At 38.3% G+C, this 27,862-nt stretch overlaps 1 protein-coding gene across 1 annotated transcript in view; it reads left to right on the top strand.

The window, feature by feature from the left end:
- LOC109439420 (adhesion G protein-coupled receptor E2) overlaps window positions 1-25,345 on the top strand; it is a 41,933-nt gene extending 16,588 nt beyond the window's left edge. Inside the window, exons 5-18 of the mRNA XM_019719726.2 lie at window positions 3,472-3,618; window positions 3,828-3,874; window positions 4,001-4,078; window positions 4,499-4,676; window positions 6,621-6,728; window positions 6,919-7,142; window positions 7,353-7,532; window positions 11,514-11,711; window positions 11,988-12,223; window positions 17,986-18,052; window positions 18,460-18,551; window positions 19,529-19,697; window positions 19,776-19,886; window positions 23,071-25,345. Of these exons, the coding sequence (XP_019575285.2) occupies window positions 3,472-3,618; window positions 3,828-3,874; window positions 4,001-4,078; window positions 4,499-4,676; window positions 6,621-6,728; window positions 6,919-7,142; window positions 7,353-7,532; window positions 11,514-11,711; window positions 11,988-12,223; window positions 17,986-18,052; window positions 18,460-18,551; window positions 19,529-19,697; window positions 19,776-19,886; window positions 23,071-23,082 (1,847 nt within the window). The 3' untranslated portion in view covers window positions 23,083-25,345. The remainder of the gene's footprint in view (window positions 1-3,471; window positions 3,619-3,827; window positions 3,875-4,000; window positions 4,079-4,498; window positions 4,677-6,620; window positions 6,729-6,918; window positions 7,143-7,352; window positions 7,533-11,513; window positions 11,712-11,987; window positions 12,224-17,985; window positions 18,053-18,459; window positions 18,552-19,528; window positions 19,698-19,775; window positions 19,887-23,070) is intronic.
- The last annotated feature ends 2,517 nt before the right edge of the window (window positions 25,346-27,862 follow it).

Below are 27,862 nucleotides of genomic sequence, written 5' to 3'. Positions count from 1 at the left end.
GAAATGAGTCTGTTGTAAGCAGCATATGTAGGGACCTTGTTTTCTTATTCATTCAGCCACCCTATGTCTTTTGATTGGAGCATTTAGTTAGTTTACATTTAAAGAAATTGTTGACTCATATGTAGTTATTGCCATTTTATTATTCATATTTTTTTTCTTTCTGTTCCTCAAGAAGTCCCTTTAACATTTCTTGTAATACTGGTTTAGTGGTGATGAACTTCTTTAGCTTTTTCTTGTCTAGTAAGCTCTTTATCTCTCCTTCAATTTTTATGATAGCTTTGCTGTGTAGAGTGTTCTTGGTTGTAGTTCCTTTCTATTCTTCACTTTGAATATTTCATGCCAATACCTCTGGTCTGCTTAGAAATCAGCTGACAATTTTATGGGAGCTCCCTTGTAGGTAACTAACTGATTTTCTATTGCTGCTTTTAAGATTCTCTCTTTGTCCTTACCCTTTGGCATTTTAATTATGATGTGTCTTGGTGTGGGCCTCTTTAGGTTCATCTTGGTTGGGACTCTTTGTGCTTCCTGGACTTGACTATCTATTTCCTTCACCAGGTTAGGGAAGTTTTCCATCATTATTTCTTCAAATAGGTTTTCAATTCCTTCTCTTTTTCTCTCTCTCTGTCTCTCTGTCTCTCTGTCTCGCTCTCTTTCTCCTCCTTCCAGTATCCCTATGATGTGAATGTTGGTATGCTTGATGTTGTCTCAGAGACTTTTAAAGTATCCTTGTTTTTTTTATTCTTTTTTCTTTTTGCTGTTCTGATTATATGTTTTCTGCTATTTTATTTTCCAAATTCCTAATTTGATCCTCTGCTTCATCTAATGTACTGTTGATTCCCTCTAATGTATTTTTTTAAATTTCAGTTATTGTAGTCATCATTTCTGACTGGTTCTTTTTTTTCATGCTTTCTATCTCTATTTTTATATTTCCTATCTCTCTGTTAAAGTTCTCACTGAGATTATTGAGCATCCTTATAACCAGTGTTTTGAACTCTGCATCTAGTGAATTGCTTGTCTCCATTTGGTCTAGTTAGTTTTCTAGAATTTTGAATTTTGTTCTTTTCTTACATTTAAAACATGTTTCTATGTCTCCCCATTTTGGCTGTCTTCCTGTGTTTGTTTCTATGTATTAGGTAGAGCTGCTACATCTCCTGGTTTTGGTAAAGTGGTAGGTGTCCTATAGGGCCCAGTGGCGTAGTCTCCCCATTCACCTGAGCCAGATGCTCCAGATGTGTCCCTTGTGTGGGTTGTGTGTGCTTTTCTGTGGCAGTTGAGCCTTGATTGCTGTTGGCATGTCGATGGGAGGGATTGACCCTGAGGCTGATTGGTTGTGAGGACTGGACGTGACTACAGTGAAGAAGCTGTTGGGCAGGGGTTGACTCTATTGAACACGATTCACTTTAGTGGGGCTCTGGTGCCTGCTCAGTCTGTCCTTTGTGTATTGTCATTTGTGGAGGTGGTTGGGTGGTGCTCTGGTGTGGTCTGAAGCTGGTCACCGGGTGTGTTGGTTCTGGGGCCTCTTAGGAGGAGTTTCGGTGCAGGCCAAGTTCAATCACTGCCTGCATCCTGCTTGGGCCCACTTGGTCTGAGCTACAAAGTGATCTGCAGATGATTGCCACTTGTGTTGGGCTTGGAGGTAACTGGAAGAGGCTAACCTGTGACCTGAGACTGCTGCCATTCATGCTGGGTTATGGGCTTCTGAAGAAGAGATACAAGGTATGCTGAGGTCAGCTGCTGCTTGTTTGGGGTTTGTGAAACTTTGTCTATAGCATGAGCCAAGACAAGAAATTTGCATGGGAAAGCCACTGGAAGTGGCTTGGTTGGGTCCAAGAGATGGGTGCGGGTGGGGTCTCAGGGAGTCCCCATGTCAGGGTGAAGGTTGTTAGCCAGGTTGATGGAGAGTCAGATATGACTACCACCTGTGCATGCTTGTTGGGTTGGGGTAAGGCTCAACAATGGAACAGGCTTCTGTCAGCACTTCTGTCTGGGAGAAAGCTGCTTCTCCAGCCAGACAAATCAGTTCCTCCCCATATGTCCCTGGCACCTTTCAATCTACTGCCCCAGTGCTGGAGCTCAGAGCAAGTGAGTCTTTCAGTCATTAAGTCTGAGCATGGGTCCTTTAAGAAGAGCAACCCTCCATCTCACTCAACCACAATCTCCACTGGTATTCACAGCCAAAAGTTATGGGACTTCTCTTCCTGGCACTGAGACCCTGGGTTTGGAACCCTGGTGTGGGGCTGGGACCCCTCACTCCTCAGGGGGAACCTCTGCAGCTGAGATATCCTTCCTCAATTTTAACCACCACATGTGGTTATGGGACCAGTCTGTTTCACATCTCCACCCTTCCTACTAGTCTCATCATAGCTTTTTTGATATAGCCTTCGTTATAGGATTTCTGTTCAGCTGGTCTTCAGGTGATTCTCAATGATGGTTGTTCTGTAGTTTAGTTGTAATTTTGATGTGGTCGTGGGAGGAGGTGAGCTTAGCATTTACCTCCTCTGTCATCTTGACTGGAAAACAGATGTCAGAAGTTTTCAATGGTTCCTTCTAGAGGCTGTAGTGGAGAAACTGTTTCCTCATCTTTTCTAGCTTAGAGGCTGCCTGCATTCCTTGGTTCTGGGCTCCTTTATCCCTCTTCAAAGCCAAAAGCATATTTATCTATCACCTCTTCTCCTCTCACCTCCTCCATCCCACTTAAAAGAACACTTGTGATTACATCAGGTGTACACAGATTATCCAGGATAATCCCTAGTCTTAATATCCTAAATCACAAAGTTCAAAATTTCTTTTGAACAAAAGGTAACATATTCATACATTCCAGCCATTAGAATTTGGACATATTTGAAAAGGCCATTATTCTTTCTACTACGCTCACCATCCACCAAGCAGCTCTGACCTGAGATCACACACACACACACACACACACACACACACACACACACACACATAGTTCTTGTCTTGCCCACCTTTCTGGAATGTAGAGGTCAGCAAACTCCTTCTATGAAGGTCCAGGTAGTAAATATCTTAGGCTTTGGGGACCACAAGGTCCCTGTCAGAACTGTTCAACTCTGCCATTATAGTGTGAAAGTAGTTATAGACAACACATAAATAAATTGGCATGGCTGCATTCCAATAAAACCTTATCTATGGATACTGAAAGTTAAATTTTATATGATTTTCACATGTCACAAAAGATGGCTCTCCTTTGACATTTTTGGCCATTTAAAAATATAAAAATCATTCTTAGTTATGGACTGTACAGAAACAGGCAGCAGGTGAGTTTGGCCTGAGGACCATTGTTTGCCAATCCTTGCCCTGAGTGCCATCGTTAGATGACATCTATTTCAGCTATGATGGACTCCTTGATGCCTAAAAATGATGGTGGAGAGTAGTAAGATTGGTGTTGGTGATTATAAGGGTGGCCTTAGCATGGCTGGGATAGGGGACCAACCCTCTTTTTTATGTCTCCAGATGTGGATGAGTGCAGCTCGGGACGACACCAATGCCACAACTCCACCTACTGCGTCAATGTGAGAGAAAGCTACAGATGCTACTGTCCCCATGATTGGGTGACCAGATCTATGCCTCTGAATAGTCTAAACACCACCATCTGTAAAGGTATATGGTCTTGACACATACAAATGCATGCACACATTAGCACCCACATGTGTACACACAAATACATGTATGCAAACCACATTGGCACATATATGCATGCATGAACATTCACAAGAGGCAAGTACACACATGAATACACACATATGCATACACTCACAAGCATGTACATACATACATGCTCATGGTTGTCCTGCCTCTTTTCCCTGCAGAGGTCCCTTTCTCCTCATGGACACCACCTTCTGGAGTTAACAGTCAGGTAGGTGAATACTCAGCGGAAAACCAGGAAATAGACAGACCCTTGCCAAAACTATCTTGTGTCTTCACCCTCTCCCCAAGTTCCCCTTCAGGATCTCTGACCTACCCTCATGTTCCCTCTCCCCAGAGCCTCTCCCACTTCTTTGACAAAGTCCAGAAGTTATCTCGAGACTTCAGTCCAGCCTTGGCCGAGAATACCATCCAGGTAAAGTCAGAACCAAGAAAGTGGCAAGATATGGGAATCCCATAGAGATCTGGGTCACTTTGGTAGTCGTGCAGCCAAGCTCCCACATAGTAGACACTGCAACTGGCCTCTCACCCATGGTGGAGAGAAGGCTGGGGCACTCTGGTATCTAGAAGCACTTTTAAAGACACTCAGGTGCACTAATTTATGGTTCTTTCCCTATTGTTCATTCGGGACTTTGGGTTTATGTCATCCTTTGAAATTCTTGACCCAGGTTGACCTCTGAGTGGCTGAGATCTAAGCAGCAAGGGTCATATGAGGAATTTAATTCAGTGCCATTGTTATTTTCCAAGTAAACAGTTCTCTGGGGCTAAATAATCAGGGTCTTCATGTAGCCCCTTTGGTCTGTTGCCCACTGACTCTATGTCCCCATTTCCTCAGGATCTTGTGCAGGAAGTAGATGAGCTTTTGGAGACCCCTGGTGACCTGGAGACCCTGCCCCACTCAGAGCAGCACTGTGTGGCCACCAACCTGCTCATTGGCCTGGAGGATGTCCTGAGAGGGCTGAGCCAGCTCTTGCCCAATGGGCCATTGACTCTGCATGCTCCTGCAGGCACAGGTAAGTACCTGGGTCTTCCCCAGGCTCCTGCTCCACCTGTTCACCATCTAATTCCTCCATCTTCCTAGAGACTGCCCCATTGGAGCCAAGGGACCACATTCACATCTCAGAATTTTATTTAAAATAAAATATTACTCATATAATAAAATAAAGTCCTGCAAAACTAAGTCTTTTATTTTTTTCAAGCACAAAGCTTAAAAATTTTTAAATTATAAGCAAAAATATATACAAATATCAATAAGTACATCATTTAATATATCATTTATGCAATTATAACATAAAATACCAGCAATTCAGAAATAAACACTGCTTACAAATGAATAAAACACAATTAATCTTGAAACATTGAAAATTCCATATTATTGTTTAATCTATTTTAAGTACAATCTTAAATAACATTATATCAATGGTTTCATTGTAACACATTTATTTTTGTGCAATTTTCTCAGCTCTTTCAACACCTATACTGCCCAGGGAGATGATGAAGAGAGAATTAAAAACTGGCTGCAAATATTTTCCTCTGACTCCTTCATCCTCAAATAATATGGTCATTGTAATTATTTTATTAATGGTTCTATTTTTACTTCAAAGAAAGCACTTCCAGACTTTTTTTTTTAACTTTACTATATGTAGATGGCAATTACCAGGCATACTCACCTTGGTCAGGTGTTTTTCAACAGTATTATTGTGTTATATTATACAGTATGTGTATAATTTACATACCATATACTCCCACTTTAAAGTGTTTAATTAATGGCTTTTAGCATATTCACAAAGTTGTGCAACCATCACCACTAAATAATTATAGAGCATTTTCATCATCCCAAGAAGAAACCCCATACCCATTAGCAGTCACTCCCATTCCTGGCAACCACTAATCTGCTTTCTTCCTCTACAGATTTACTTACCCTGGTCACTTCATACAAATGGAATTATATAATATACGGTCTTATGTCATTGGCTTCTCTCACTCAGCATGTTTTTGAGGTTCATCATGTTGTAGCATGCATCAGTACTTCATTTCTTTTTATTGTCAAATAGTATGCCGTTATATGGCTATACACGTTTTGTTTATCTATTCATCATTTCACGAGCACTTGGGTTTTTTCTGCTTTTTGGCTCTTACAAATTAACATTCATGTACAAGTATTTGTGTAGATATATATTTTTACTTCTTTTGGGTAGATAGCTAGGAGTGGAATTGATGGGACATATAGTAACTCTATGTTTAACATTTTAAGAATGCTACACTGTTTTTCCACGGTGGCTGCACCACTTACATTCCCACCAGCAGTGTATAAGGGTTCCCATTTCTTCATATTGTTGCCAACATTTGTTATTCTTTGAGTTTTTGATTATAGCCATCCTAGTAGGTGTGAAGTGGTATTTCATTGTGGTTTTAATTTTCATTTACCTAGTAGCTAAAGATGTTAAATATCTTTTCATGGGTTTATTGGAACTTTCTATATCCTCTTTGGAGAAATGTCTATTCAAATCTTTTACCCATTTTTAAACTGGGTTATTTGTCTTATTGTTGAGTTTTAAGAACTCTTTGCATATTCTGGATACTAGACCCTTGTCAGACTTTGAATTGCAAATACCTACATCAGATTTAATACTTGTATACATTTAAAATTTTTAAATCTTTGAGCTATAGTTAGAATCGTCACTGCAACAGAAGCCTTGCCTTGTCCATGAGCATTTTCTTCCTTTTCTTGAGACTATGCAGTTTTAGTAGAATATTTTTTAAATAAGTGCAACCTTTGGAGACACTTTGGTTTTCAGCATTTAAAAATGCTCAAGTAACAGTATCAAACCAGCCACATTACTCTTATTTTAGTACTTAAAATTTATGTGATTTACCAGCATACTGAAAAATATAATCCCGGTATTGCAAGCAATAACCTGAATCTCTCATCCCTCATGCCATTGCCACCACTACAGAACTGTCTCTGAATGTGCAGGAGCAAGGAGTTGGAGATGTCACCTTGGGCCAGAGCCAGGCAAAGATGGTGTTGAACTGGGACGTGGTGAAGGAATCTGGTGACTTCGGTAATGACTGAGAGGGGGAGGGGAAGGCCACTGAGAACTTGCCATGAGACAAGACAGCCAGGATGTGCACAGAGAAAATTAAAGATTAAAATAAAGTGAAAGTTGGGTAGTGCCACTAGGGAGAGTCCACGTGAGGAGGAAGGAGCCCTGATGGTGACCCTGGGATGTCAACCTTGGCCTCGTCCTGCAGGCCCTTCTGTCGTGGGCCTTGTCTCCATGACAGGGATGAACAAGTTGCTGGCCGAGGCCCCGCTGGTCCTGGATCCTGCGAAGCAGGCAGTTCTGCATGAGACACACAAGGGCTTATGGCAGGGAGTCTCCCCCGTCCTGCTCTCAGATGTCAACTCCGCCTTTCTGAGCAACAAGGACACCCGGAACCTCAGCTCCGCGGTCACTTTCAGCTTCTCCCACCGTGTGAGTGCCGGTGGGATGGGGCTGTGGGTGTGGAAGGAGCCTGAGTCCTCGACACGGCCTTGCTGCTCATCTCAGCCTTGGGGTTTGGGGGGCTCCCCCACAGGTGCATTGTCTCTCCAGGAAAGTCAGCCCTTCCTGAGTCATCTTTGACTCAGCATCTCTGAGCAGCAGAACCACTAATCAGCTCACACCTGTGCGCTGTTCCTACAGCCGGTGATCCCTGGGCCACAGGAGGAGATGCTCTGTGTCTTCTGGGAACATGGTCAGGATGGATGTGGTCACTGGGCCACCAAAGGCTGCTGGATGGTGGGCACCAGAAACACCAGCACCACCTGTCAGTGCACCCACCTCAGCAGCTTTGCCGTCCTCATGGCCCAGTACGATGTGCAGGTGAGAGCTCTGAGAGGAGCTATGAGACAGGAATGCTTGGAACTGCAGGGACTAGAAAGAGATGTGATGAGAGGTCAGAGGGGAGCCAGTGAAAGCAGCTGCATCAAGGGCCAAACTATCCTTCTTTCCTGGACTGGCGATGTGGTTTCTTCTTTTGTGGGTTCACCAGGAATTGGGATTCACCCAGGTTTCCTCGGGTAATGGGTATATAAGATATAAGAATGAGAACTCTTAACTAAATGGCCAAGCTTTAAGGAAATCCAGAAAAATTCAACTCTCCCCCCCTCAAAAAATGTGTTTCTTCATGACACTTTGCTATAAAATAGAGTGTGTTGTGCGTTTCCTAATTTAAATTTTTGAAGAGATAAAAATATTTACATGGTTTAAAACTCAAAAGGAACAGAAAGGGTAACATTGAAAAGGCTCTTTCCCACCCATATTGCTCAGTGATCAGGGCCCTTCTTAGAAGGAATATCAAAAAAAAAAAAAAAAAGAAGGAATATCAGTTTCTTCTGAATCCTTTTAAAGGTATTTTATGTATGAAGAAGCACATACACATAATACACAATTTTGTTTTCACTTAAGCCATTGCATGCCATATTCACTCTCATGTTTTTTTTTCACTTACAATATTTGATATGTTCTATATCAGCATATAAAGAATGTTCTCATTCATTTTTACATCTATATAGCTTTCCATTTATGGATGTTCTATAGTCTAACAAGTTCTAATGATAAAGATTTTTTTTTTCAGTATTTTGCTTCTACAATGTTTCAATAACATTGATGGGTCAAATTTGTAGTTATAATTTTGATAGCTATTGCCACATTTCAACACATTTATGTAGCTACTCAGTGGATTCCTTTAAATTTTAAAGTTTGGCAACAGTACCATCATTCTTGGCTATTCATCCCACCCATCCGTGCAAGATGTTTAAGTGTATAAATTCAACTCTTATTTTCTTTTGGAAAATAATGTCTTGAAATCTATTTTTCAGTATATACTCTCTTCATTAATTTGGTTTTCTTCATTGAATACTCCAATTATGCATATTGTGGCTCTCTTTTGCCTAACTCCCATATTTCTTTTTCCTCTGATTTTTTAATTTATTTCAGGTATACAAAACAATGTAATAGACATTTACACCCTTTACAAAGTCATAACCTGCCCTCCCTCAATCTACTATCCCTCTGACATCGCACGTATCTATTACAATTTTATTGACTCTTTTCCCTGTGCTATACTTCACTCTGTAGATGACTAGATTAAGAAACTGTGGTATATTTATACAATGGAGTATTCCTCTGATTCTTTTTCACCTCTTTTTTAATGTTAATTTTGCTCACTGTTTTCTATTTTCATTCTCTATGTCCTTTAAGCTGTGTTTCCATCAGGGTCTATTCTTAATATAACATCCTTAATTTTTGCCTTTATTACTGTAGGGTTTTTTCCCTGCCCTTTATTTACTGAGCTTTTCTAATACAAAATTTCATTAAGATCTCTCTTCTCTGAGATCTTTCACCTCTGCTTTTATTTCTTGCTTATAAAGGCAAGCGCTTCCTTACATATTCATATTCATGGTAAATAACATCACAACTTTTATTTGCTCCACGGTAACAGTTATTTGGCAAATCTCCCTTCCTTACAATTTTTTTCTCTCTTTTTCTTTTTGTAATATTTTGTATAAATATTGTGTTTGTTCTTCTGATGACTTATCTTTAAAGCAAATGGTTCCTGGAGGAGTTATTTCCAAGATATTTCTGTGAAAACATGGTTATGGCTGTATTACAAGCTATCACAGAGATTTTATGTGAGTTTTAAAAATTTATCCAAGCTAAATGAAATGTCAGTGGTGAGGCTTTCGTGAGCAAAATCTGTGTTTTCCTCCACAGGCAGAGTCAAATTTCTTCTGCAAATATGGTCTATTTGTGCAATTATACACTTTGCTTCAACTCCTCTGAATCTTTAGACCAACTGGTATAAGGAAACTCCTGCCTTCATCATTTCCTCTATTATAATCATGAAACATATTATTCAGGTTTCCTCCCATGTGCACCTCTAATCAATCTTCTCTAATTTTAGCATCTCTTCCAATTATTCTCTAGTTCCACAGAAAATTGAAATGTTTTTGTTTCTGGCATTTGGATTATTTCCAAGAAGAGGGCTCTGTGTGTGTGTGTGTGTGTGTGTGTGTGTGTGTGTGTGTGTGTGTGTACATGCATGCACACAAACTTTGGGCCACCATCTTCAATACCAAAATAATTGATATTTGCTTTCAGCCAAGGGTTTCCTTTAAAACTTGAAAAATACTAAAATTTGGAATGAGGAAAGATGGGAGGGGAAGAAGAGAGACAGATAAATGCATGTGCTTTTGTGGTCCATCTTATTTTTCCCACCCCACGAATATTATTCTTTCTCACCTTTGCTAATACAAATACTCATGAAGGTGACCTCAGGTAATTGGGTTTGGTAGGAAATGGGGCTAAAATGGAGCATCACTTCTAGGAAAGCAACATGTAAACCTAATAAGCTTAGTGATGCACAAATTTCAGGAACAAAATACAACTTTCATGGGTTCAGAGGCTTAGTATCTTGAAGAAGGTCTGACAATTAAGTTCACGAACTAGTTGCATGCTGTTGCTAACCTTATTTTGATGTCAGAGGGATTATACATTATGAATTTGTACCAACTGGACAAACAGTTAACCAAGTTTACTATTTGGAAGTGCTGAAAAGGCTGCATGACAAAGTAGGATGACCTGAACTTTTCACCAACAATTCATAGCTTTTACATCACGACAATGCACCAGCTCACACAGCACTGTCTGTGAGGGAGTTTTTAGCTAGAAAACAAATAACTGTATTAGAACATCTTCCATACTCACCTGGTCTGGCCCCCAATGACTTCTTTCTTTACCCGAAGATAAGGGGAATATTGAAAGGAAGACATTTTGATGACATTCAGGACATTAAGGGTAATATGACAGCTTTGATGGCCATTCCAGGAAAAGAGTTCCAAAATTGCGTGGAAGGGTGGACTAGGTGCATAGCTTCCCAGGGGAGTACTTCGAAGGTGACTGTAGTGATATTCAGCAATGAGGTATGTAGGATGAGTTCGCGAACTTAATTGTCTTACATGGGTACCACTGAATAGAATAAACAGCTCTATCTCCCTTCTAGACATCAGACCCTCAAGTAATTAACTTTTTAATTGACTTTATTGGGATACAATATATTTGCAGTAAAAATCAGATTATAATTATACAGTTCATGAGTTTTGACAATAATAAGCCCCCTGTAACTACAACCCCAATTGAGATATAGACCCTTTCCATAACCCCAGAAAGTCCCTCATTCCAATTTCAGTCAATCTTTCGTCCTCACCCCCAGGAAACCATGGATCTGATTTTTATCACCATAGTTTAATTTTGACTGTTCTAGAATCATTCAGTAGTATAGAATCATTCTCTTTGATGTCTGGCTTCTTTTGTTCAACATAATGTCTATGGGATTCTCCCATGTTACTATATTGTGTGTAATAACTATAGTTCATTCCTTTTTAATGCTCTAGAGCATTGCATATATGACTACACCAAAATTTATCTGTTCTCCAGTTAAAGGACATTTGCATTGTTTCCCACCAGGCTATTATGAATAAAGATATCACAAACATTCTTAAACTTTCTGTTTGTGAACATTTGTTTGCATTTCTCTTGGATAAATACTCAGAAACGTAATTGTCAGGTCATATAGTCAGTATATGTTTAACTTTATAAGAAACTGCCAAACTCCGTTCCAGTATAGATGTTACATTTTACATTCTCATTTAGCAGTGTATGAGAGTTCCAAGTGCTCCATCTTGCCTACACTTGGCACTATTGTTGTTTTTGCTTAGCTATTCTAGTCTGTATACTTTGAAAAGCACAATTTTACCCCAGAGCAGGAAAGTGTGACTGTGATCTCTCTTCGCTGGGTCCCAGGAGGAGGATCCCACCCTGGCTGCCATCACCTACGTGGGGCTGAGCCTGTCTCTGCTGTGCCTCCTCCTGGCAGCCCTCACCTTCCTGCTGTGCAAAGCCATCCAGAACACCAGCACCTCGCTCCACCTGCAGCTCTCGCTCTGCCTCTTCCTGGCCCACCTGCTCTTCCTCACGGCCATCGACAGAACTGAGCCCAAGGTACTGACACGGTCCCAAAGGACCCCCTGCCCTCACCAGGGGACGCGGAGTTCATGGGCCCCTGCTGCATCGACACCTTAATCAAACGGCCTTGGGTTGTGGGAAGGTTAGAGCAGTGAGTAGCCACTTTCACACCGAGTGAGGCAACGAGCAGACAAACCCTCTTATAACAACTCCTTCATACACATCCGAGTTCTCCCCAATGGCAAGTGCAGGAGAGGTCCTGGGGCCATGCTCCCCCTGACTCCCCCCCAGTGACTCTCACTCCTCCCCCAGGTGCTGTGCGCCATCATCGCGGGTGCCTTACACTACCTCTACCTGGCGTCCTTCACCTGGATGCTGCTGGAGGGCCTGCACCTCTTCCTCACTGCACGCAACCTGATGGTGGTCAACTACTCCAGCGTGAGCAGGTTCATGAAGAAGTTCATGTTCCCTGTGGGCTACGGAGTCCCGGCTGTGATCGTGGCCATTTCCGCAGCGTCCAGGCCTCACCTTTATGGGACACCCACCCGGTAAGTGCAAATTCCCACTGTCCTTGTTTTCTCCACGTGACCTGGGCCAGTAGGGAACCAACGCAGCACCTTAATTTCACGAGAATATGATGAACAGAGAAACATTTAGTAATCACTCCAAAGACGTCTTCCTGGTGGAATATTACCTTCATTCAAGTAACTGTTTTTAAGTCCTAGAGATTTAAGTGTTTTAAATATTAATTATATAGAATATTTAATAACTATATATTTATATAGTGTTGAGTATAATATTAACAATACACTAATATAATATTAATGATTGCTAATGATTATAAATTAATATATAGTTAAAGTAATTGAGGTGAGAATTTTTTGAACTTTTAGATTCAATTACTTTATATATTAATTATATATTATATTAATGACTATTTATTGGTATAACATTAATTGCATCTTGTATATTAGTAAATGTATATTAAATATTTATTGCATTAATTAAGAAAACTTCTTTGGTTTTTATTTATTTATTTAAGATAGTTCTTATACAGTATTGTATTAGTTATATTCGTTTCAGGTGTACAGTATAGTGATTAGACATTTTAATACTTTACAATGTGCTCACCCCACTAATTCTAGTAATCATCTGTTATTGTGCAAATTTATCACAACATTACTGACTACATTCCCCTTAATTTTTTCACTCATCCCCCCACTGAAGAGACAGTTTTAAATGTTCTAGAAAGCAAAATTGAAATGAGAGGATGGCACTGGTTTGTGTAACCTACTTCTCCTAATTCTAAAAGCAGTGGAGGATGATTTAGATGGTGAAATAATTATTATTACCCAAACTAAGATTTATAAATCACTTCTGACATGCAGTCATTGTTTTAAATATTTTTCATTTATCAGCTCAAATCATCCTCCCAACAACCCTCTGAAGTAGAAGCTAGTGTTGTATGAGTTTTACAGATGAGGAAACTGAGGCAAAGAAATTACTAACATGGCCAAGATCACACAGCTGGTTGGTGGCAGAGCTGGGATCAAATCCACACAGTCTGGTGTTCACATTATTTTCCTATGCTGATAAAATTGACTTTCACCTGCATTGGATGAGCCCTGGCCAACTGGCCTTCCTAGGTTGCTTAGCATATAAGTCAGTAAACTTTATCTGTAAAGGGCCAAAGACTAATTCTTTTCAGCTTTGTGGTCTCTGTTGCAACTACTCACCTCTGTTCTTGTAGCACAAAAGCAGCCACAGACAATATGGAAGGGAATGCGTGTGATCGTGTTCTAGTTAAACACAATTACAGAAGCATGTGGCAGCCCAACTTAGCCCGCAGCCTGCGATTTACTAACGTTATCTTAGTAGCTTTCTCTTTGAATCTTCTGGTGGATCCATCTAACTCTTTCCATGGTCTCAAACCTCCCACCTCACTGACAAGCTCCTCACTTGGGAGCAAGTTCCAATTCTGTCATTTCTATCAATGTGTCCTTGACTTACTAACTCTGTTTCCTTAAGCATCAGATGCCTGACACGTGATCAACTGAGTCTCTATGTTGTTATGGGGAATAAATTATGTAATGCAAACGAACCCTGACTTAGTACTCTTTTGAGTTACTGTTTCGTTTTTTCTATTTCTTCTTTCGTGTCTCAATTTTTTTCACCTTTTTTCAGCTACTTATCCTTCATATGTCAGCATAAACATAATCAGTTCCCTCAGGGAACCCTTCCCGACTATCCGAATCTCCTATACCCCAGACTAGGTTATGGATCCAGCTTCATGTTCTCATAGCTCTTCATACTTGATCATAAAACTCATCATCTTGATTGTTCTTATTGTCTAATTGTTGACTTTCCCACATCCCTGAGGACTTAATCCAGTCAATGTTAATTATAATTGGGTCCTCAGAGCCAAGCACAGATCCTCATGTAGAGAGGACATATTTGTCCACTAAGCCATAAATTAATTTATTGAATCTTTTTTTAATTAAAAAATTAATGCTTATTTCTGTGGGCCAAGACTTAAAATAGATTTTTTAAGATAATTAAAAATTTTAAAAACCAATTTATTGGGCGGCCGGTTGGCTCAGTGGTTGGAGCGCGGTGCTCATAACACCAAAGTCACCAGTTCAATTCCCACATGGGCCAGTGATTTGTGACCCTACAACTGGATTGAAAACAATGACTTGACATGAAGCTGTTAGGTCCTGGGAAAACACTGTTCTCCAACATTCCCCAATTAAAAAACAACAAGAACAATTTATTAAGTTGAGACTGACATGTAAAAAGCTGTACATAACCCCAGGCTAGATTTAATAAGGATAAAAAGAGAAAAGACACAAATTTTAAAAAACTCAGAAATGAAAGAAAAGTTACAACAGATACCAAAGAAATACAAAGAATCAAACAATACTATGAAAGACTATATGCCACCAAATTCAATAATCTAGAAGAAGCGGACAGGTTCTTAGAAATATATAACCTTTCCAGAATGAATCATGAAGAACTGGAGAATCTAAACAGACTAATCAACAGCAAAGAAATTGAAACAATCATCAAAAACTTCCCAAAAATCAAAAGTCTGGGACCACATGGCTTCACTAGTGAATTACATCAAACATGAAAAGATGATTTAATACTGAAATAATGATTTAATGATTTAATGATTCAAAGATGATTCAAACGCCTCCAAAATATGGGAGAATAGGCAAAACTTCCTAACTCATTTTATGAGGCCAACATTACCTGGATACCAAAAGTTGGTAAAGCTAACATACACACACACACACACACACACAAAAAAAAAAGAAAAAAAAAAAACTACAGGCCAATATCTCTGATTAATACAGACGGGAAAATTCTAAACAAAATACTAGCAAATCGAATGCAACAATACATTAACAAGCTTATACATCATGGTCAAGTGGGGTTCATTTCAGGGGTGCAAGGATGGTTCAACACATGCAAATAGATCAATGTGATATACCACATAAACAAAATAAAGGATAAAAATGATATGATCATATTAATAGATGCAGAAAAAACATTTGACAAGATACAACATCCATTTATGATTAAAATATTTAATAAAATGGGTATAGAAGGAAAGTACCTCAACATAATTAAGACTATATACAACAAACCCTCAACTAATGGTGAAAAATTGAAAGCTTTTCCTCTAAGATCAGGAATAAGAAAAGAATGCCTCCTCTCGCCACTGTTATTCAATACAGTATTGGAAGTACTAGCCAGAGCAATCAGACAACAGAAAGAAATAAAAGGCATCCAAATTGGGAATGAAGAAGTCAAATTGTCACTTTTTGCAGACAACATGATTCTTTATATAGAAAACCCTAAACTCCACCAAAATACTATTAGAAACAATAAACAAATACAATAAAGTTGCAAGATACAAAATCAATGTACAAAAATGCATTGCATTCCCATATTCTAACAATGAAATTTCAGAAAAAGTAATGAAAAATGAAAAAACAATTCCTTTTGCAACTGCAACTAAAAGAATAAAATACCTAAGAATAGCTTAACAAAGAACATGAAGGACCTATACACTGAAAATTGTAAGACATTATTAGAAGAAACTGAAGAAAACACAAAGAAAAAGAAAGATATTCCATGTTCATAGATTGGGAGAATCAACATAGTTAAAATGGCCATATTACCCCAAGCAATACACAGATTTATGCAATCTCCATCAAAATCCCAATGGCATTATTACAAGAAATAGAATTTAAAAAATCAGCAGATTTGTATAGAATCACAAAAAACTTGAATATCCAAAGCAATCCTGAGAACAAAAGAACAAAGCCAAGGTATCACATTCTTTGACTAAAAAGTGACAATAATCAAGAGCATGGTATTGGCAGAAAAAACAGACACACAGACCAATGAAACAGAATTGAGAACCCAGAAACAACCACACATCAATGGGCAGATAATTTTCAAGAAAGGAGCCAAAAACATACAATGGAGAAAAGAAAGCCTCTTCAATAAATGGTGCTGGGAAAATTGGAAAGCCTTGTACAAAAGAATGAAACTAAACTGCTATCTGTCACCACATACAAAAATTAACTCAAAGTGGATCAAAGACCTAAACACAAGACCTGAAACAATAAACTACATAGAAGAAAGCATAAGGTACTGAACATATGGACCTTGGGTTTAAAGAGAATTTTATGAATTTGACCTCAAAGACAAGGGAAGTAAGAGCAAAATTAAATGAATGGGACTATATCAAACTAAAAAGATTCTGCACAGCAAAAGAAACCAACAGCAAAATGAGGCAACCAATGAAATGGAGAAGATATTTGCAAACAACTTCTCTCATAAGGGGCTAATATCCAAAATATATAAAGAACTCAACAACAAAATATCCAATTAAAAATTGGGCAGAATACTTGAACAGACACTTCTCCCAAGAAGACATAGGAAAGGCCAACAGATACATGAAACGATGCTCAACTTCACTAGCTATTAGGGAAATGCAAATCAAAACCACACTGAGATACCACCTCACACATGTTGGAATGACCATTATTAACAAGACAGGGAAAAACAAGTGTTGATGAGGTTATGAAGAAAAAGGAACCTCATACACTGTTGGTGGAAATGTAAATTGGTACAGTCACTAGGCAAATCAAAACCACACTGAGATACCACCTCACACATGTTGGAATGACTATTATTAACAAGACAGGGAAAAACAAGTGTTGATGAGGTTATGAAGAAAAAGGAACCTCATACACTATTGGTGGAAATGTAAATTGGTACAGTCACTATGGAAAACAGTAAGGAAGTTCCTCAAAAAATTAAGAATAGAATTACCCTACGACCCAGCAATCCCTCTTCTGGGTATCAACCCCAAAAATCTGAAAACATTTATATATAAAGATATATGTACCCCTATGTTCATTGCAGCATTATTCACAGTGGCCAAGATATGGAAACAACCAAAGTGTCCTTCAGTAGATGATTGGATAAAGATGTGGTACATATATACAGTAGAATATTACTCAGCCACAGAAAAGATGAAATACTGCCATTTGCAACAACATGGATGGATCTTGAGAATATCATGCCAAGCAAAATAAGTCAGAGAGCAAAAGTCAAGAACCATATGATTTCACTGATATGTGGAATATAAAACTGAAAGCAACAAATGAACAAGACAAACAAACAAAAACTCATAGACACTGACAACAGTTTAGTGATCACCAGAGACTAAGGGAGGTGGGAGGTGGTAGAAGAGGGTAAAGGGGGTCAAATATATGGTGACAAAAGGAGATTTGATTTGTGTCGTGAACACACAAAGCAATATAAAGATGATGTTTTATATAAATGTACACTTGAAACTCATAAAATTTAGTAACCAATGTCTCCCCAATAAATTTAATTTAAAAAATCAGTCAGATGATATGGTAGAAAAATAAATATGTTACTGTTTAAGATGAAAATAAAGCTGTGCATATTTAATGTGTAGAAACTGATGAGTTTGGGGGTAAGTATACATCCATGGAACTGGTACCACCATCAAGGGCATACAAAAGTTTGCAAAAACGATATAGCATAGTGCTTAAAACTAGCTATTGTATTGTATAGTTATAATTGACTAACAAAGTAGACCTCAGGTTAAATGTTCTTACCAAAAAAAAAGTAACTAATATTAATAATAAAGGAGGCAAGGGGAAACAATGGGAGGTGAGGGATATGTTTATTTATTGATTTTTTTTTGACAAAGGCAAAGGCAAAAACATTCTTCAATTTCTTTCCATCTCTCTCTTAGATGCTGGCTCCATACACACAAAGGATTTATATGGACTTTCCTTGGCCCTGTCTGCACCATCTTCTCTGTGAGTAATGGGTGATATCAGAGCATCCTTCCTGCTCAGCTGAGGGTCAGTCAAAGAGCAGGTGTATCAGGAGGGTTACAGGCAGGGAGAGCAATCATTCCAGTCTGCCAAGGACTGAGGAGGCTCCCAGGAGGGACAATTTACTTTTAAATGAGAACTGAAAAGGTTTCCTGAGATGTTGCACTTTCAGTGTTAAACTTGGTAATTCCCATGCAAACTGGGATGAGTTGGTCACCCCAGTTACAGGATAGGAATGTGCCTGGGTTGCTGGTTGTTTGGTCTGTTTTTCTATGACTGCTATGAAATGTAATACGAAAGTTTCTTACCAGTAGGTTAGATGCTAGATGAGCTAGGATGACGGTTTAAGATGTGGAATGTATTCAGTAAGTCTTGTGGGGTTTCTACAGATTAATTTGGCTTTCTTTCTGATGACCTTCTGGATTCTGAAAAACAAGCTCTCCTCACTCAACAGTGATGTGTCCACCCTCCAGAATACGAGGTGAGATGGATCCAAGGGGCGCACCACCCCATACAAAGCAAGGTCCAGGAGCAAGGCCACATGGTTCCAAGCTCCCAATGTCCTTTCACAGGGATTCTGAGGGAGCTGGAGGAGAGAGGTGCAAACACCCTCCCTGGAAACCAGCTCAGATACTGTGGTTGGCTGCTGACACCCATTTTGGTCCTGCATAACCCCAGCATGAAACTACCTCAGCTTCAGCAAGCATTGACTTTGTCCTGATAAAGAGAAATTACTTCCATGGCCCTATGAAGAAGATCTTAAAAACATTTTCAACTTAACTTTCTTAGGAAATCACATCAGTGTTCCCAGAACCCAGCGTGCACATTCACGCTCACACCCTCATGGATGCTCTTCCCTCTGCCCTCTCCACTCCTCCACCTGGTGGAATCAGATACCTCATCCAGATATCACATCTTCTAATACACTAGGGACATCCTTTGCTTCCCTCAGCTTTTCAATGAATGGCCTCTGTTTTGGGCAAAGCATGCCCTGGGTCAGTTCATAGAGAGTGAGAAGTTGGGGACAATACTGGATGGGACCCAGGCAGAGGTACCTCACAAATGTTATAAATGACCATTTGCTTTAGTTTTTCCACTGGACTGCGAGGTCTATGAAAACAGAAATCTTGTCTTTGTTATTTTTAATGCCCAGGACGTAGCACAGAGTCAGGTACACAGATTGTCCTCAGAAATGTCAGTTGAATGAAATTAGGGACATTCATGAAACATCATGATAGTTTTGAAAGCTACATCGTGGAGTGTCACTACCATCCTCAGCCCAAGTCAAAATGCCATTGTGGACCCAAACAGCCTTTCTGTTGAGGGAATCATTGAGAGGAAAGACCAAAGTTGATCACTACTCAGTCAGAGGAATCCATAGAATGGAGATGAAAATGGCTTTGATCCTGTTGTTCTCTGTCTGCCATGGGCCTCCCTTCTCCTTCTCCTCCTGCCCAGGATGCTGACATTTAAAGCGACAGCTCAGCTCTTCATCTTGGGCTGCACCTGGAGTCTGGGCATCCTGCAGGTGGGCCCAGCTGCTCGCGCCATGGCCTACCTCTTCACCATCATCAACAGCCTGCAGGGCGTCTTCATCTTCCTGGTCTACTGCCTCCTCAGCCAGCAGGTACCACTGTCCGACTCCCACTCAGGACTCTTTCCCTCCTCTCTGCGAGCTGACTCAGCGCGTGCTTTGCCTCTGCAGGTCCGGGAGCAATACAGGAAATGGTTGAAAGCGGTCACAAAAACTAAAGCCGAGTCTGAGAAGTACACCCTTTCCAGCAGGGCCACATCTGATGACTCCAAGCCTAGCACGGTAAGATCATGCATAGCTCCCAGAGCATCGCACCAACTGATCCACTCAGTAGCTCATGCCGATCACGCTGGACAGCCTGGGTATATCGTAGGTGATGCCCACTGGATTGACTTCTGGACTAAATCTGGGTGTTTCCCTGTCATGAAAGGAGGTCTTGCCTACTGTCATTCACACATGAGTGAGACTCATGTGTTTCTATGCTCACCTTGACCCTTATGCGTGACTATCTTCTCATTCCCCACACCATCTTTGTGCCACGGTGCATGTGGTTTTTAATTTTACTTGGTGAGAGGACACAGAGCACTTCCTCATAAGCAAGCCCAACAAGCGGGAACTAATGATCTGAAATAGTGATGCTCAATCTTCTCAGAGTCACAGCACCATCCTTTATCCCAAGTCACCCTATGCTACCCCTCTATAGGAAGAACATAAATACATGGTATAGTCATAAAACGTAAGTGAAATATGTATTAAGTTTGATTTGACTTTCTTTAAAAGTCTGCAATCATTCCTGGTATTTTCAGCACATACACACATCAGAAAATCAGGAAGGGTAACTACAGAGGGCAGAGGCGGGATCCTGGCAGTGTGGATCATACCTAGCATTTTTATGTTCAGGTTAACAAACCTTTTTCATATATTTTGTTCACATGTTCTTCACATCAGCACTTGAGGTAAGTATTTTGAAATCCCCTTTTGGTGGTAAAGAAAGTGAGATTCATGGGGTTGACGTGAATCATGCAATGACTTCAACCTGTTCAACATTCCCCCAGCTTCACTGTGCTCAGCACCCTGCCTGGCAAGCCTTCTGCATTTGTCTCATCCACTTGCTTGTTTACCCTCTACAATTACTGCTTCTCAAACCCTCTACTCCTTAAAGGTCTCATCTTTCTAACTCTTTCCTCTTGCCAGCGGATATTCCTACCAACTTCTTCACAGAGAAAAGACAGGTCAACAGGATGAAATGAGGTCAACTTTGTGCTCTCAAAACACCAGGCATTTGGTATCTGCTTCATTCTCACCTCACTCCATTTTGTTATCACAGACAAAATGTGCTTCCTACTTTTTAAGGCTAATCCTTCTACCTACACTTTGGTTCTAAGCCCTCCTGACTTCTCAACAAATGTATATCATTGCTCTTGCAATCTCTCTCTAGTATATTCAAACTCCTGTTTTCGACAGCATCTTTTCTACTTTAATTGCAAGATGCTAAGTCTCTCTTACTAAAAATTATTAATGTTAAAAATTTTATTCCTCCCTGTCTTTCTCTACATACTCAAAACTGTATTTTATCCCCATTATTCCACCAGGAGACCTCTCTCTTAAGCTTCCAATGACCTCCGCTGACAAATATCTTTGGTTCTCTGAGCAAGATTGGATGCTGTGTTTACTTCCTCCATTTTGAAATACTCCACTTGTTTCCTTGGTGCCTATGTGTCAACACCCCCTGAAATTCTTGCTATCTCTCTAGCTGAGCTTCCTTCATCTCCTTTATATTTCAACTATTGTACCTGTCTTGATTCTGGAAACATTACTATTCTCATTTATACCTTGCTCATAGACAATCTTGTCTACATAGATTGAATGGGCCATGCAAAAGGAAATGATGGCCAAATAGATTTCTCTACCCCTGAATTATCTATGAGCCCCACACCATTTCCAATTGCCTACTTGACCCTTCTCCTTCGATATCTCAGAAGCAGCCTAACATGTTCACAACAGAATTTATCATTTTTCCACCATCTTAATCCTCTTGAGCATTTCTCACCTCTTTGAGTGGCATCTCCATATATCTCCTTGAACCTGGAACATCAGGGACCTTATCCTGTTCCTATCTTGTTCCACCCCAAACCAATCCATTGTTAAATCATGCCACAATTTTTTTTCAGTAGCTCATAAATATATCTTATTGCCATCGTCTGTATCGCCTTTTCACTAATTTCAGCTGACCTCTTTCCTTGGCTGGATTGCAATATCCTCCTAACGGGTCTCCCCCACTTACTCTTCTCCCCCCCCCCCAATAGTTTTCCACATAAAATTCAGAGTTATATTTTCAAAACAAAAATTTGTCAAGTCCACTTGCATAAAAATCTTCCAAATGCTTTCCCATTGCCTCTAGGAGCAAAACCAAAATATATGAGGGTTCCAAGTTCCCCCACATCCCTTCAAAACTTATTATTGTTTGTCTCTCTTAGACCTTATGGTGTATGAAGTAGTTTTTCTTTATGGTTTTGATTTGTGTTTCCCTAATATTTAATGATGTTGGGCATCTTTTCATGTGGTTATTATCCATTTGCATATCTTCTGTGGGGAAATATCTAGTCAAATCCTTTATTATTAAGTCATTTGTCTTTCATCGATAAGTTGTGAAAATGCTTTATATGTCTGAATACAAGTCCCTTATCAGATATATGATTTGCAATTGTTTTCTCCCATTCCATGGTTTGACTTTTACACTCTTGATAGTGTCCGTTGATGTATAAAAGTTATTTATCTAATATTTTTTTGTCCACTTGTTCTTTGGGTATCATATATAAAGAATTGCCTAACAGAAGGTCACAAAGATTTACAGATATGTTTTTTTTCAAGACTTTTATAGTTTTAGTTATGTTTAGGTACATTATTTATTGGAATTACTTTTTTAAATGGTGTAAGGTTTTTTTAATATGATGTGAGATGCACATTCTTTTATATATAAATATCCAGTTGTCCTGTCATCATTTATTGAAAAGATTTTTCCCCCAATGAATTATCTTGACCCATGTCAAAATTAATTCATCATAAATATAATGGTATAAATCTGAACACTTGACTCTCTTCTGTTAATCTATATTGATTACTGTAGCTTTGTATCAAATTTGAAATTGGGGAATTGACTCTACAAATTTGTTCTTTTTTTTTTTTCAAGATTATTTCAGCTATTCTGTGCCCCTTGAAGATCTATATAAATTTTAAGATGTGCTTGCCAATTTCTGAAAAAATATTTAACTGAGATATTGATAAGGATTGTGTTAAATCTGTAGATCCATTGGGGGGGTGTATCACCATCTTAACTATGTTAAGACTTCTGATTCATGAACATGAATTGTTTTTCCATTGCTTTAGGTTCTTTGACTTCTTTACCAATGTCTTTACAGATCTTGCACTTTTTAACACCGTATCATTTTTACACCTTCTTTCTCAGGAAGAATTATAAAGAACGGCTAAACCAAATGGTCTTGAATCCTGGAAAATGAGGAAAATTCTGAACTATCATTTTTAGGGCAAAGAGTATAAAAAATACTTATTTGTGTTTGTTACAAGTAACTCTTCATGGCACCATTGTGGGAGAAAGTATGCTTGATGTTCAGTTACTGAAGAATTGGGGTTTTCTGCATGCTCAGCTCACTCTTAGCACAGTCAAAAAACTATGCCCAATTCCCCAGTTGCCTTGGATTAAGCCCTTTGCTTCAACTTCTTTTTCTACAAACATGTTTCTCCAGTTGAAGGTATTTACTAAGGAAAACTCAAATGACTTTCTTAAATAGCATAAGAGAATAATGTATATAAGGTAAACAACTAATCCCAATTGCCCAAGACTTTCCTGGTTTGAATACTGAAAGTCCTACAGCCCAGATGACAAGGACTGTTGGTCTCCCTGCCTACATGCCTCACTCTCTTCACTCTTCACTTATAAAAACTTACTAATTTATTTACTCAAAAATTATGTTTTTATTACTCACCAGGTGCTGCATTCAGCTCACAACCAATCTAATTCCTGATTTTTTCTTACATGAAAAAAAAAAAACCTAATTTCTTCAGTTAGAGTAAAATCAGAACTCTATGACTAGAACATTTACATCTTTATATTTTATAATGTGATCTGTGGAAAAAGGTGTATATTGCTACTGCACATTTTGTAGCATGTATTTGTACAAAGTATATTATTTCATTTTCAGCATGGGATCTACAAAAGATCTAAATCCAGAGCAGTTACACTTAAAAGAAATTCCCTCTGGGGTCCCACTTACCAAATCTGAATCAATTTGAACATCAATTACTGTAAATGATTACAACACTTAAATTTAAAAACCCATGTGTCCATAGGGATACCTAAAATACCATCCAATAAATGTAGAAGATGTGATATAGCATGAGAAAAATCATGATTTTTTTCATTATCCCATTTGTCCACTAAAACCATGGGGCACTCAACAAACCAAGTCGTCTGGACTCTTCTAAAGTCATTACCATTTTTAAAAGTGACTGGAATCTGCTCTACATTAAAAAAGAGGAAAGTGATATAAAATCATATTCAATGTCAATTTTGCCTGGACTCTGGTTCAGATATATAGTTATAAATGACATTTTGGAGGCCATTCGGATAATTTGAATATGTATTAGACATTAAAGGTTATTATGAAATTTTTGTTAATTTTCTTGGGAATGATAATAGTATTGTGATTATATAGGGAATATTCTTAAAGTGCTTCAATATTTGTTGAAGAATTATTGAAGTTTCATGATGTCACGCAATGACTATCAAATGTTTCAGCAAGAAAATGTATATGTGTGTATGTAAATTGAGAAAGATTTTAATGTGGTAATATGTTGATAATCTAGATGGAGGATATATGAGTGTTTATTTTATCATTCTTCCAAATTGTCTCTAGTTTAAAAAGGGTAAAAAGATGTGTCAGAAAAGTAAACAAGTGTATTTTAATTAGTTATTAATTCATTAAAGTAATACCATAATAAATTCCTACATGTCCAGCTCAAATGCTTTCACTCAGCACAAAATGTTTTATAGATATTTTATGAAACTTTGAATTTACGTGACTATGTTGTAATGGATTTAAATTAAAAATTAAATAAACTTATTTAAATATCAGAAGAAAATACAGGGGATCTTTATTTCTTCCTAGGAAATGAAAAATGCAAACGAGTATCGCTCCTAACCTAACAGCAAGAAAAATCCATAGCAACAACAAAATCATTAATTTTCTTAAACCCATAAGTGAGCTGATGTAACAGTAGCCTAAAATCTAAGGAAAAACAGGTTCATCCAAGGAGAGACCACCAGGAGCAGTGAATCACCTATAATAGAGAACAAAAGGAAGTAATCTGGATGCCATGCGAATAGTGAAGAGGTCATTGCAGCATTATTTACAGTGGCCAAGACACGGAAACAACCAAAGTGTCTCTCAATAGATGAATGGATAAAGAAGTTGTGGTATATATACACAATGGAATACTATTCTGCCATAAGAAAAGATGAAATAGTGACATTTGCGACAACATGGATGGATCTTGAAATTATAATGCTAAGCGAAATAAGTGAAACAGAAAAAGTCGAAAATCATATGATTTCACTGATATGTGGTATATAAAACTGAAAACAGCAAAGGAACAAGACAAACAAATGAAGAAACAAAAACTCATAGACACAGACACTAGTTTAGTGGTTATCAGAGGGTAGGTGGTGAGGGAGGTGGTAGATGAGGGTATAAGGGATCAAATATATGGTGATGGAAGGAGAATTGACCCTGGGTGGTGAACACACAATGTGATATACAGATGATGTATTACAGAATTGTACACACCTGAAACCAATGTAACTTTACTAACAATTGTCACCCCAATAAACTTTAAAAAAAAAACAGTGAAGAGGAATTCACATACATTTTTTAATAAATTGCTAAAGGCCATGTGGGAAATCATGAGAGTATAGAACCTCTGAGGGAGTGGCAAGAATGTGGAGAGACCCTCTCTGAGGTGCAGTCACATAGGGAAGGCCTACAGCAAAAGGTGGAGAGAAAAAAAACAACAACCCTCTGTCAAAACAGAGTTCCATAAGCACAAGATAACAAGACAACACTAGAATACTGTGAAGGCCCGGATGCAATGACTCTGACTAGACAGACTCAAGCTCCCTCAAAATTATCATAGCAGAAAAGGTGTGCTTATTGCCAGTAATAAATAGTAGATACCTCAGTGTCTACCGTCCTGCACACATTGTTCCACGTTCCATCAAAAAGTGTGAAACACAAGCAAAAGCAAGAAAGAACAACCCATGAAGAAATCAACACAACCAGACTTAAACTAACAGACACTGAATTTTAAATAACTATGATTACTATATTAAAGACTCTAGAGCAGTAGTTCTCACCTGGGTGACAATTTTGTCCCAGGGAACATTTGGCAGACAATTTCTGGAGACATTTTTGGTTTCACAGCTGAAGGGGTACCAAGTGACGTGTAGTGGGTGAAGGAAAGGGATTCTGCTCAACATTCTACAAAGCACAGGACAGCCCAAGCAAAGAATCATACAGCCCCAAATGTCAAAAATGCTGAGCTTGAGAAACTCTGTTCTAAACTCCCTTACACTACGCAGATGCTAAAAACAGGTGTCTTCCTTTCCACTATTAGAAACCGGAAAATTTCTATAGCAACATATAAGATGTAAAAAGAAAGTAACTTTTTCTTTCTTTAAAAATTTTTTATTAAAATATAGCTAACATGGCCAAGACAAAATTTTTTATGTGGGATACAAAACTGAAAGCAACAAAGGAACAAGACAAACAAAGAAAAAAAACTCATAGACACAGACAATAGTTTAGTGGTTACCAGAGGGTAAGGGGAAAGGGGGAGGTAGATGAGCGTAAAGGCGATCAAATATATGGTGATGGAAGGAGAACTGACTCTGGGTGGTGAACACACAATGTGATATATAGATAATGTATTACAGAATTTTACACTTGAAAGCTGTGTAATTTTACTAACCATTGTCACCCCCAATAAATTTTAATTAAAAATATATATATATATATAGCTAACATACAATATTGTATTAGTTTCAGGTGGATACCTTAGTTATTCAACATATGCCTAAAGAAGTGATCACTATGATAAGTCTAGTAACCGTCTGACACCATACAATGTTATTATAATATTATTGACTATATCCCCAATGCTGTACATTACATCCCCATGACTTATTTATTTTATAACTGGAAATATGAACCTCTTATTTTCCTTCATATATTTTCCCTTTTAAAAATTTTCCAATTATAGTTGACACTATTCAGTACACCTGAAACTAATATAAAATAATATTGAATGTCAATGATAATTTCATATATATATATATATATATATATATATTCATGGGATGTAAAGTAAAGCATAGGAAATATAGTCAATGGTATTGTAATAGTTGTGCACGATGTCAGATGGATGGTAGACTTGGTGGGATTATCACTTTGTGAGGGGTCTAAATGTCTGATAATTATGTTATTTTGTACACCTGAAACTAATGATAAAAAAGAGAGCGAAAGTAACTTTTAACAAAAAATGTCACATTCTCTTCTGGTACCCCCAGTGTTGAAAATCCCTTCCACTGGAAAAAGTGGACAATATTATGAACATATGGAAAATGTCAAAAGAAAATAAGAGGCTACAATTAAAATTTTATTAACAACATCCTTTTAATCAAAATCCAAAGGCATAGAAAAAAACTTACAAGATTTATTACTTAAAAGTCTCTAGATGACACAAAACACTATTTTAAAAAGCCTGAAGACAAAATAAAATATTTGTAATGTTAATAAGAGATTAATATCTGCATTGTACAAAGAAATTTTTAAATTCAATGATAAGGCTAACAACTTATTAGAAAGAAAAAAATTATAGGTAATTAATAGCAAAAGAAAACAAATTGCTAATAAATACACAGCAATCATAGAAATTAAAATTAACACAAGAAGCTAATATTGAAGACATTATATTGGAAAAATATAAAAGGTTGGATAACATTCAATATTGGTTAGACCAGGGTGAAATGGATATTCCCATCAGATATGAGCATAAATTGACATAGATACTATACTCAGCAATTTATTGCTCATTATGAAAAATTAAGATGCACGTAACCTAGAGCCCAGTAATATCACTTCTTTTAATTTACCTTAGGGAAACACTTTCATAGTCATAGGAAG

Source organism: Rhinolophus sinicus, linkage group LG07 (genome assembly GCF_036562045.2).
Source record: "Rhinolophus sinicus isolate RSC01 linkage group LG07, ASM3656204v1, whole genome shotgun sequence".
NCBI lineage: Eukaryota > Metazoa > Chordata > Mammalia > Chiroptera > Rhinolophidae > Rhinolophus > Rhinolophus sinicus.
Note: the sequence above shows the minus strand (reverse complement) of the source record. Positions and strands in the feature narration are given on the sequence as shown.